This window comes from Gopherus flavomarginatus, chromosome 7 (genome assembly GCF_025201925.1).
Source record: "Gopherus flavomarginatus isolate rGopFla2 chromosome 7, rGopFla2.mat.asm, whole genome shotgun sequence".
NCBI classification, from domain to species: domain Eukaryota; kingdom Metazoa; phylum Chordata; order Testudines; family Testudinidae; genus Gopherus; species Gopherus flavomarginatus.
This window is the reverse complement of record NC_066623.1, coordinates 60,582,128-60,594,781: the sequence shown is the minus strand read 5'-3', so window position 1 is coordinate 60,594,781 and position 12,654 is coordinate 60,582,128. Positions and strand designations below refer to the sequence as shown.

The 12,654-nt window shown below is 46.6% G+C and overlaps 2 protein-coding genes across 2 annotated transcripts in view; one reads left to right on the top strand and one right to left on the bottom strand.

The window, feature by feature from the left end:
• The window catches only part of CACNA1E (calcium voltage-gated channel subunit alpha1 E), a 318,389-nt gene that overhangs the window by 2,550 nt on the left and 303,185 nt on the right, over positions 1-12,654 (bottom strand). Inside the window, exons 45-48 of the mRNA XM_050963449.1 lie at positions 8,479-8,587; positions 6,487-6,615; positions 4,220-4,400; positions 1,732-1,922 (exon numbers count right to left, since the gene is read on the bottom strand). Coding sequence (XP_050819406.1) covers positions 1,732-1,922; positions 4,220-4,400; positions 6,487-6,615; positions 8,479-8,587 — 610 coding nt within the window. The remainder of the gene's footprint in view (positions 1-1,731; positions 1,923-4,219; positions 4,401-6,486; positions 6,616-8,478; positions 8,588-12,654) is intronic.
• LOC127055794 (2-5A-dependent ribonuclease-like) overlaps positions 1-12,654 on the top strand; it is an 821,333-nt gene that overhangs the window by 550,414 nt on the left and 258,265 nt on the right. The window lies entirely within an intron of this gene.

Below are 12,654 nucleotides of genomic sequence, written 5' to 3'. Positions count from 1 at the left end.
GAAAAGCAATCTCTCCATGGGTGCGTCTTCCCTAGGAGATGAGGTTTTCTTCTTAACTCCAGTTAGCCACGGGGAAGCCTGGTCTTGAACTCAACCTGCAAACTTCTGTGAATACTCCAATCTGCTTTGTCTTCACGAGGATTTTACCTTGAGTTACACCTGGGCTACACCTAAAATTCCTTGCTATATTGCTCAGGGCTATGAAAAATGTCACTCCTTATGCAATGGAGTTAGATCAACCTGAACCCACTGTAGACACCGCTAGGTCGACGGAAGAATTCTGGTGATGTAGGGAAGCATCTACCCTACAGTAGCAGTGCCACAGCAGTGCCCCTGTAGAGTAGACACACCCATAGCTAACTCGAGTTAAGAACACACTGGCTACATCTACATCACACCACTGCAGCTGCATCGCTGTAGTGCTTCAGTGTAGCCAATCACTACAGAGACGGGAGGGGTTCTCCCATCGGTGTAGCTAATCCACCTCCCTGAGAGGCAGTAGCTAGGCTGACGGAAGAATTCTTCTGTCGACCTAGCGCTGTCTACACCAGGGGTTGGGTGGGCTTGACTATATCTTTGAGGGATGAGAATTTTTCACACCCCTTAGAGAAATAGTTATGCTGATGTAGCTCTTCAGTGTAGACCAGCTTCTAGTGAAGACAAGGCCTCAGGAGATCAGAACAGAGTAAACAGAGATGGAAACTGTCTCAGCTGCTCCCACTTTCCTTCAGTGATCTCACAATGGCGTGCATTGGGCCTCACAATCATTCATTTGTGCATTCACAGTCCTACACTTGTTGCATCACAAAAGTGCACTGGCAAGGCCAGGGACGGACGTCTGCAACCCCACAAGGTGTCAGTGGTAATTAATGGCGTTCTCAAACACACTGACAAAGAAATTGTTCACATGAACAGGTCTGATTCTCCCCTGCCGTGCTGCTTAGGCAGCTGTTTGCACTAGTGCAAAAGGGCTGTTAAATACTACCAAGAAGAATGGTACCATTTCACCCCCACGTATCATGGGTGTAAATGACTGGACAAGGGGCAAAGCCATGGAGAAGCTGGGCCTGTGTCTTGGTGGTAGTGGTGGTGATGATATCGAAGAAAAGGCAAAAACCCTTAGACTTAAACAGGGATGGGTTGAATGTGGCTGGGGCTTGTCTGGCAAAGAGCTACACGGAGGGATGGTGACTGTTCCTCACCTACTGGTAGCACTGCAATGAGCTTTCTCACTGATAGCACTTGGCATCACCTGGTACTATTGACATCCCCACCACCAGGTCCCTGCTAGATTTACAGAAGAGTCTCTGTGATTTCACAATGGCAAACCACACAGCTTGCACTAGGATAACACAATAACACCCAGTGCGGTCTAGTGGATAGAGCCCTGAATGGGGACTCTAGGTCACGTCACCTGTCTGTGCCCATGTTTCCCCTCCCACCCATTGTCTGTCCTGTCTAATTAGCTTGGAAGCTCTTGGAGGCAGAATCTGTCTCTCGCTATGTGTTTGCACAGCACCTAGCAAAATGGGGCTCCAGTGGCAGGTAGGACTTTTCAGTGCTACCGTAATATACAGAATAATTGACCAGTGGCTGCCTAACCCCAGAGATAGGAGTGCAGGGATCTCCGTGGTTTTGCAGATTTCTGGGGAGAATGGTTGCTTGCCTCCTTTCTTGCCCCAGGATCTCTGCCTGGAACAATGGTGTTTGGGCTGCTGGTTTCATCCCTACCTGCCTGTTTGGCGTCTGTGATCTGCCCTCGCTGGGTGACCTGGACTGGCGTCTGACAGGAGACTCGCCATCTGCCTGCGGACTCCTCTCCTCTGAGTTGCAGCGGGAGATGTCTGGGGATAGCAGGTGCTTGCGTTCTTTGGATCGTCCTCGTTCTCTTCCGCCCGAGCGATGTGTCTCGGACCTGTGGCCTGGGGTGGACAAAGCAAGACTGTAAGGCTCCCCAGTGGGACAGCTGCTGCAATTTGTTCAAAGTGGGGTCCAGAGATCACAACCAGGCTAGGTGGGTGCTGTCATCTTAACTCTAATGTCCAGAGCTCTCGCTCTCTCATACTCTCTCCATCCTGCTAACCCAACACTTCCTCTAGGCCAGGCAGGTGAGGGGCAGTCCTCATGCCTAGGATCCTGTAAGAGCTCCCTCTGCCTCACCAAAGGAGGAGTGTATCTCTACTGCCTCATATCTTCTTACACCCTCCTCTTCCCCCTGAGCAAAGTGGTTGTGACAGCCGTTGTGATTAACTTCAGTTTGCAATGGCTCTAGTCATAGCATGGAAATTGCTCCCCTCTGGATAGTTAATGACCTCTTTCCTTGGGGCTGACAAAGTCTTTCTCCTTCCTCCTTCTCCAGAGCCTCAGTGCATCCTCTGACACCATGGACCACTGTCTCCTCCTGCGGCACGTTGTGAACTGTACAGCTCCCTCCTACAATGGCTCTGCTCTCGTTTTATAGGGCTCTTTCCTCTCTGTCTCTGGTGGTGACTCCTCCTGTGTCAAGACACCACCTTGACTGAGCCACAGAAGGCTCAATTCTCAGCCTGCTGCTATTCTGTGACTTCTCCTTCTCAGTCAACTTATCTCCACCTTTATGCTTCCCTAAAACACCACTCTCAGCCGGATGGACCTGGCAGTGCATTTGGTGAGCCCCACCCCACATACCTTTGACCTGTCCGAACCAAGTATACCCCAAAACTCTGTTGCAGCTTCTTTCAGGGGAACGCCTGGCCATTCTCAAACACAGCTCTACCTCCCGCCTTCTTGGCACAGACCTCCCATTTGCCTCCACTGCCTGTAATCTTAGCATCTGAACTTTCCTTCTCCTCCCACATCTCCCATGCCTATAAACCTGCCCATCACCAGCTCCGCAATGATGCCAATGCAAACTACTGCCTGACTTTCAGCTGAAATTCTCATCCATGCCTGAGACATGGCAACTCTCTTCTCCATGACTCTGCCGAGCCCCATCTCACCAGACTCCAGGAGGTGCAGAATGCTGCAGCCCTGTCTCCATACAGTTCCAGTGACTCCCCAGTCACGTCAGGATCCAGTTCACACCTGGTTTCTCAAGTCTTCTATGGACTGACTCCAGCTTAGCTTACAGACCTGATTTCTCTCTACTTCTCACCCCTTCTTGGGGAAGCTCATGGACATACACCAAATGATTTTGCCATTTTGTTTTGGCCCATCCCTGCATAGCCCCCTCTTCTCCTTCACCTAAACAGCACTTGCCAATCAGAAAGCCAGTGGCACCAAACTCATCTGGTGCTGCAGTGAATCCTTTGCACCTATAGTGGGATGCAGAATTGAGGATCTGCAGCCACTCATGTAAGGCAGGGATGGCAAACTTGTACTACTGCCAATCCTGATGCTGCCTGGGACAGAGGATGGACAGCACTGCTGCTGTAGAAGAGGGCTGGTGGCTCAGCACAACTCCTGTACATGCTGCTGACAGTGTGAAGGAGCAACAGGAGACCAAGATGGGGGTGGCCTCCTTCAGGGTTAGAGGAAGAACAGCCCACACTGAGTAGAGCTGAGCCAGATGGACACTGGAGCAAGGGCCTGGTTGGTAGCCCAATCACAGGGACTTGAATCTGAGATGTTCTGTGGCTCACCCCAGCTGGAGGAATGCTGGACCACAGTGGGAGGGACCCCAGGCCAAGACCCAAACATGTGACACCAACTGTCCTGCTGCAGCTGTTCTGGAACCTCGTTTTGGCAACTCTTGGGCTGCGGGTGCAACTCTTATAGAACACTATTCTTCCCTGGTCTGCCCGCTGCCCCCTCTGCTTGTCCAGCCCCCGCCGCTTTTCTGTCATCTCCACACCTGGTACAAGGTAGCCTTCCTCTTTACAGCACCTGCATCTCTCTGGCTCATGGACTCTCCATCTGTTTTCAGATTTCATAAAATATATGTCTCCCTTGTCCATATTTCTTAGCAGCTCCCTCCCCTCCTTGCTCCTTGTGGCACTCTCCGAATGTATAATTTAATCCTGTATATTGTCCTGGGGCACGTCTTGCATGGAAGAGCAATGCATGATGATCAAGTTGGATTGGACTGGACTTCTAGTTCTTGATTCTTTACTATTGTCTTTGGGCAGCATGCCCCACGTCTCTGCCATACCCAACAGTAATACTGACGCTCGGACTGCAGAAAGTAGTGAATTACTCACCCAAAGAAGATTCTTGTACTCTGGGAAAGAACCCCCCTCACCTGAGTCTGCATTCAGGCGGCGAGCAGACAGCTGCAGCGAGGAGTGGTAACTGCGCCGGCGTGACTTGTACGTGTTTTCACTGCTTCGCTCCATGGAGAACTCATCCAGCCAGGAGCTGTTAGGACGCTTGTCCCGGATGGTGGAGAATGATCGTCTCATAGAGCTTGTGTCTGTAACCACCTGGAAATGCACCCCATGGGATGATTAATGGAAGCCAGCAGCAGCGGCAGGGGGAGGCAGAAGGACCACTCTGAAGTCAAGGCATCTAATATCAGAGAAAGACTAGTACAGTCTCTCCTGCTCAGATACTTTCCAGAAGGGAGTGCAGGAAATTTAACAGCAAAGGCCCCAGAGCTGCTCCAGCATCTATCACTGAATTAAAAAGCTACGGCCAGATTCTCACCTGGTGTCAATCAGCACAGAAAAAGGAAGAGCAAAGGAAATTCAAAAGGGAAGAGAAAGGAAAGCTCCTATTGGTTTATTTGCTCCCATGTCTCTCTCTTTTCAATGTATTTGCATGACTACAGCCATATTTCCATGTACTTCTCCTTGGCCCGTCCCCTTTTCACCAGCCCACCATCCTATCCTTCATCTCCTGCCTCTTCCCCATTTGCCCTCACTCTCTCTTGTTGCTCTTATAGCCAACTACCCATCCTTCTAACTATATTCACTCTCCATATCCTTCTCTCCCCCTTACACCATTTCTCATCCATCCCTCCTTCCTTTCTGCCACCTTATTTCTCCCCATTCCCTCTCCTCTCTCATCTCAGGTTTCCATGTTTCCATGCTTTCCCTCTTCCTTTCACCATTTCCTTCCCCTCCTTTAGTCCATCCCTTGTTTTCTTCCCTCTCTCCACTCTTGTCTTCTCTTGTTCTTTGCCGCCCATCAGTTGTCCCTGCTTGTATTTTTTCTTGCCTTACCTCATCTGCTGTTCCCTCCTCCATCTTTGGATCCATTCTTTTCTTTCCCTTCTCTCTCCCACCCAATCCCATCTCCTTGTATTTCTCTCCCTTTCTCTTCTTGTGCCTTCTTTCTGACTTGCTTCCTGCTGCCTCCCCTTGCTTCTTGTGCATTTTTCCCTTTAAAACAAAGCTATTTCCTTCCATATCCCTCCAGTCCCTCGGTGCTGGTGCCACATTGCCTCCCATCCCCATATTGTGTTCAGTCATTCCTCCCAGAGGTAGTCAATCCCCTCTATGCCTGATGGTAGAGCAGCTTCTGCATTCATTTGGACTGTCTCAGCCTATTTGGGGATGGTTGGGCAGGCAGTATTTGGGAAAGATACAACAAAGAGCCATCAAACATCCACCCATTACCAGGTGCCAAATTACCAGTTCACTTAGTAGCATCAGCAGAGAAAAGTTCTCCTTATCTCCCCACTCCCCAAAGGGCCACCGTAGACAAGCGATGTAGATTTAACCCAAGGAGAATACTAGGAACATTGCATCCCACCCCTTTTGGCATGGAAGGGCCTGTTAATACTGTCCCCACTACTGAAGAAATGTGAGGTCCTGATACTCCATGCCAAAGGGTTATGAAAACAACCCAAGCTTTCATGTCTTGGTCAAAACAGAATACGAGACAAACAGACAGAAAAACCAGGCAGACAAACGAAGAGATGGAGCATGACCCAGACTGATCAGGACAGACTGCCCAGGGCCAGACAGGTGTGTACGTGTTTCAGGACAATGACAGAAGAAGGAAAGCAGAGGTTGGGTAATTGTCAATACAAATATTTGCCAGGTGGGGAGGGATACTTTGAAAATGTTGCATGTTGAATGAAACACCCATGAACCAGTCCTGCTGAACGACAATGGGAGTGGGCTAGGGGGAGCAGAAGGATGGTCCAGTAGTTTGGGTTCTATCTTGGGAGACCTAGGTTCCATTCCCTGCTCCACCACAGGCGTCCTGTGTGACCTTGGGCAAGTCTCTCTGTGCCTCAGTTCATCATCTATACAATGGGGATAATAGCATCACTTTTCCTCCCAAGGGTGTTGTTAGGATAACTATGGTACAGACTGTGGGGTACCCAGGTACAGTAGGAATAGGGGCCATGTCATCCCCTAAGATAGACTGTTTCCTAATGCCATCCAGATAGAGACCTGCTGGAAAAGCACTAGTGATACCTAGCACACCGCAGTAGGGCCTGGCAATGCAGCACTAAACATCTCACAGGGAAAAATATGGGCTCTCTTTTCATTTCAGATAGCTACAGCTATGTACTTCCACTTCTGCTTGTCCGGCTATGGTTTCGCTTGGTGTTACCTGGGGATCCACAGTCAGGCGTGGCATGGAGGAGGCCCTCCCAGATACAGCGCGCTCCTGAGTGTCCACGGGGAGATAGTTGCCACGGTTAGAGGGCTGCACGCTTTGAAACTCTCTAACCTCTGGCTCCTGGAAATAAACACACAGCCAAGCTCGTGGGATTTTGTTTGATTAGGTCACCACTCCTCTCCTGCCAGTGTCTATGTTCCTGTTGGACTGGGAACCGCTTGACAGAAGGGGAACCCGCCTCTTTCAAATCTCAGAAAGAGCACAGTTTTTTAGTTGGCCAAACATTGAGAATGGCTGGATTCAGTATTAATAGAAGTTTCAGTCTCAGGCTCCATTACAGAGACCCAGCTCACAGGTTCCTGCTCTGGCTGACACCTAGGCAATCTTCACTACTTTTTTATTTTAGTAATGAGAGAAGGAAAACCAAGACTGATTTTTCTAGGTCCCTGGAATATCTATCCTTCTATTGCTTAGTTTTCTTTTATTTCCTATTTTTAAGCTTGCAGAATCTTCTCTGTTTTGATTTTCTAAAAGGTTTTTCCAGTCATGTCCAAGTTAAATGAAGCAGAAAGGGCTCAATGTCTCATTTGTATATTCTGGCTAATTTCCAACTTAAAAAATCTCTTTTGTTTTGGTCAAAGAGGAAAAATGAAAGCAAGTGCTATTATTTTGGGTTGCCAGGAAGTGACATGAGATAGATGTAGGTCGTCACTAGGAAGTGACAATAGAAGGGATGAATTCAGAGACCCCCTCCTTCATAGCCAGCAGTCTCCATGAAAGGTTGACAGGGAAGTTTCCATTTTTGGCTGAAGGACTGAGTTGGATGGAGAGGTGCCGTGTGTGTGATACAGAATTCACAGAGATAGTGCTACGAACTCTGAGAAGCATACAAATCAGACTGGAAATGTACAGTGATACAACACTGCAGTCCAACAAGAGTAAGAGTGGTGTCCAATGCACACACGTGTACATATATACACATACACAGACACTAGTGCTGCTGACCGGAATGTGGGCATATGTGTATGTTCACGTTTGTGCGACACAGTTCAACAGTTCAGTTTTGATAATGGACACCAGCACTGACAACAAGATGAACACGAATCCCAAAGCAGCCGATACCATCGTTCAGCACAGGGTAACTCACTGACATGAGAATTTAATAAAAGGAATTGACCTGTGAAGAAAAGGATAGTTTACTGCATAATATCAATCCATTGTACTACAGCATCACAAAGTCTTAGAGCACCTCCCAATCTGTGGTATTTCCTGTGCACTCTTGTCCTGGGCCTGGAAACAGAGAGAGGAGGAACACTGGGCTGCTCAGACTTTTTAGAAATGTAGTTAAACAGCACCAGGTACATGGTATCCTTCGTAGCTCTGATAAACATCGGGCCAGATTTTCAGCTGCTGTGAACTGGCATAGCTCGAATGGAGTCCTGCTGATTTACACCAGCTGGCCATCTGGGTCCACCTGTCAATATGTGGTGTGTGTACATTTTGCATCCCCACACTCCCTACAAACCAGGCCTGTGCACGATCTGAAGCTCCATGCCCTGGGCATAGCTGAATGCAATCCTTTCCATCTTCAAAGTTAAGACGGATTTGATTTTAAATGAGGGACGAAGTAGCAAGAGAGTTGGTATTATTCCTTGGACCAGTAGTTCTCAAACTGTGGCCCGCGGGCTGCTTGTGGTCCAGTCAGCACAGAGCTGTAGCCCATGTGACATCCTCAGGGTCATTCAGGTAGTACTGGATGCGGCCCACATAACTCGTTGTGGGCTGCATATGTGGCCCACAATGGAAACAGGTTGAGAACTACTGGACCCAAGAAGGTTTTTGAGCGGTGTGCATGTGTGTGGGACTGCCCACGGCACGCCAGCAGGATGGGGCAATAAAATTGGAACTACCTTTTGGAAACAGAGCAGGGAAGCGGTGCTGAGACCATAAAGTAAGTACATTAAAGACAGGACTTTGGTGTACCAGAGATTGCTGCTCCTGGAACTGCCCATGTGTCGAATCCATACAAGCCAGTTGGAATATCTCTTGAGGAGAGAGTGGACTCAGCGATGGGTACCCACTTCGGCTGCTCCTGCAAAGATATGCCAACTTCAGAAGGACAGAGAGAGAGAACAAATCTTCATGCTGCGATCACTGATGGCCTCTCTGACTTAAACCTCTTAAAGAAAAAAGGTGACCTCATTTCACTCAGCACTGCATTCTCAAAGTTCTCCTGGCAAGAGGCGCTCCTTTGCTGGTTACGCTGTGAATTGAAATGAACAACTTCTCACCTCCCATACAAACCTCAACCTGGCATTCCTGAGTACTGTCCTGACAAATGGCACTTCATTGAAAAGGGACATCCGTTGTGCCACCTGCAATGTGGGAGCACAGTGACAGTTCCAAAATGAGCCTCCACCTGGTGGTCACACTTGGCTGACAATCACAAGAGTTTTACTGTTCCCAGATTGGATATTTTGTTTCTCTGTGAAGTACTCCAGTTATTTTGCAGCAGACAGTGGCGCAGTGGTACAGTGATGGCTTCCTCAGGGATGCCTGTGATTATGGGGATGGCATTACTAATGTGACAGGCACGTGCCTGGTGGTTGCATTGTCTCTGAAGAACAGGGCGTTATGTCACTCGTAACAGAAATGTCAATCGTGTTCAAGCATTATTGATTTTTTCTTTTCCTCTTAACATTTTTTCAGGTGAATTTAGAGTTGGCCAAAGCCACAAGATTCCCAGACTGAAGTGCACATTGACTCTCAGAAAAGGTACAGCAAGAGTAGAGGCCAGGCAAGCTTCCTCATACTGTGCTGCAATGGACCTCAACCCTGACCCAGAGGGACCACCTCTAGGGATGAGAGGGTAACACAGTCTCCATGCCACATTTCTCATTTATTCCTTGACCTCTCTGCTGAGACTGAAACAGTTGCTACCTGCTATGGTGGTGCTTGCCAGCTGGGAGAAGGACTGAGACCACAGGCTCAGTTCACATGAGCCAAACAACAATCAGACAACAAGGACTTAGAATCCTAGAAATTTAGGGATGGAAGGGACCTTGAGAAGTCATCAAGCCTAGCCCCCTACACTGTGGCAGGACCAAGTAAACTTAGATCATCCCTGACAGATGTTTGTCCCACTTGTTTTTAAAAACTTCCAATGATGGGGATTCCACAACCTTCCTTGGAAGGCTATTTCAGAGCTTAACTACCCTTAGAGTTACATAGTTTCCCCCAATATCTAACCTAAATCTCTGTTGCTGCAGATTAAGCCCATTACTTCTTGTCCTACCTTCCATGAAGATGGAGAACAATTGATCTTCAGCCTCTTTATAACAGCTCTTAAGATACTGGAAGACTGTTATCAGGTCCCCGCCTTAGTCATCTTTTCTCCAGACTAACCATGCCCAGATTTTTCAACCTTTCCTCATAGGTCAGGTTTTCTAAACCTTTTATCATTTTTGTTGCTCTCCTCTGGACTTCTTCCAATTTGTCCATATCCTTCCTAAATTGTGGTTCCCAGAACTGGACACAGTACCCCAGCTGGGGCCTCACCTGTGCCAAGCAGAACTGAACAATTACCTACTATGTTTTACAGACAACATGCCTGTTGTTACACTTCAGAATTATATTAGCTTTTTTTGCAGCTATATCACATTGACTCATATTTAGTTCATGGTCCACTATAACCCCACAATCTTTTTCAGCAGTACTACCACCTAGAAAATGATCCCCCATTTTGTAGTTGTGTATTTGATTTTTTCTTCCTAAGTGCAGAACTTACTGAATTTCATGTTGTTGAATTCAGACCAATTCTCCAATTTGTTAAGGTCATTTTTAATTTTAACCTGTCCTCCAAAGTGATTACAACGCCTTCCAGCTTGGTGTCATCTGCAAATTTTATAAGCATGCTCTCTACTCCATTATCCAAGTCATTAATGAAAATATTGAACAGTACCGGACCACGGACTGACCCTTGTGGAAATATACCCTCCCAATTTAACAGCAAGCCATTGATAACTACTCTTTGAGTACAGCCTTTCAACCAGTTGTGCACCCACCTTATAGTAAATTCATCTAGATCACATTTCCTTAGTTTGCTTATGAGAATTTCATGTGGGAACTGTGTCAAAAGCCTTACTAAAATAAAGGTATATCATGTCTACTGCTTCTCCTCATCCACTAGGCCAGTTGTCCTATCAAAGGAGGAAATTAAGTTGGTGTAACATAATTGCACTTGACAAGTCCATACTGACAATTACTTACAACCCTATTATCTTCCAGGTGCTTACAAACTGATCGTTTAATAATTTTCTCCAGTATCTTTCCAGGTATTGAAATTAGGCTGACTGGTCTGTAACTCCCTGGGTCCTCCTTGTTCCACCTTTTAAAGATAGGTACTATGTTTGCCCTTCTCCAGTCTTCTGGGACCTCCCCCGCGCCCCAAGAATTCTCAAAGATAATTGCTATTGGCTCCAACATGAGGTTAGCTAGTTCCTTAAGAACCCTAAGATGAATTCCATCAGGCCCTGCTGACTTGAACCCCTCTAACTTATCTACGCATTCTTTAACCTGCTCTTTCCCTATTTTGGCTTGCGTTCTTTCCCCCTGGTTGTCAGTATTAATTGTGTTGAGTATCTGGACATCATTCACCTTTTTAGTGAAGACTGAAGCAAAAGGCATTAAGCACCTCAGCTTTCTTCATGTCATCAGTTATTAGCTCTCTTTCCCCAGTAAGTAGAGGACCTACACTTTTCTTTGTCTTTCTCATGCTCCTAATGTATTTAAAGAACTTCTTATTGCATTTATGTCCTTTCTATATGTAACTCATTTTGTGCCTTAGCCTTTCTGATTTTGTCCCTACATGCTTGTACTGTTCTTCTGTACTTCTCCTTATCATTTTGACCATGTTTCCAATTTCTGTAGGATTCCTTTTCGATTTTCAGGTCATTAAAGAGCTCCTGATGGAGCCATATTGGCCTCTTCCTATCTTCCCTTTGCCTCGGAATAGTTTTGACTTATAGTCACTACTAACAGTTTTAAACTAGGGACCTTGAAGTGAAAGACTCACTATCTCTTTACCAGTCCTAGATGCACACTAGTCCTCCTTGATCGTACTGCTGGTTGTTCTGCTAATGCCATGTTGGGTTTTCAGTGTTGTCTACATAGAGCTTGGTGTAATTTGTCTGCCAAAAAAATGCAAATTTGCGGCAACTGAAACAATTTGCAAATTCATGGTGATTTCGGCAAATTATTTTGATGCAAGTAAAAAAAGAAAATAAGTTTGAAAATGTCAGAACGTCATTATCAACAAACAATATTTGAATTTTTGGGGGCTAGATTCAAAAGGGCAACAGTGGTACAACTGCAGACTTAGTGCACCCTACTCCAAAATCGCTTATACCTTGGGGAGTAGGGCACTCAGCTAGGAGGCAGGAGACCTGGGTTCAAGGCCTGAGTGATTCACACTAGAGTCTATCACATCCCCAGTAAATGCTCTAGCCATGAGGATATTGGGTGTATGGGGGGCTCATCCTCCTCCTTTTCTGTGACTCTAGACCAGTGATTTTCAAACTTTTTGTACTGGTGATCCCTTCCACATAGCAAGTCTCTGAGTATAACCCTCACCTTAAAAAATAAAAATGGGGGAGATTAATTTAATTTAACGAGGGCTGAACCGCACGTAATCATTTTGTGACTTCCCCATTTGCGAACCTCTGCTTTAGACCTTCATTTCCTTTGCTCTGATTTAAAAGATCCAAAATGAAACATTTGAAAAGTTTCCCAACTTTTTCAATTCATTGAAAAGTCTAAGACATTTCAGGTTTGGTGCACTAATGGAAATATTTTTCCAGTTTTTTGAAACTGCCAACGAAAAAAAACCAGTTATTCTCACAGTTCTACATCTATGTGGCTGGATACATGCTGATGCTGTCCATAGGTTGAAATGCAGCTCTTTGTGGTCCTTTGCTAACACTAACAAAAACATGCCAGAAGCTCATACTTCTGCATTCGTCCTACAATGATCGGGATATTTCTGATGACTGCCAGGATTTCCTTTTCCCTTGGGCTCTGCCTACTACTCGTATGTGCACCTCCAGTGCCATTCATTCAGGAAATAAAATAATGTCTGTAGGAACAGAAACGTCAGAGCAG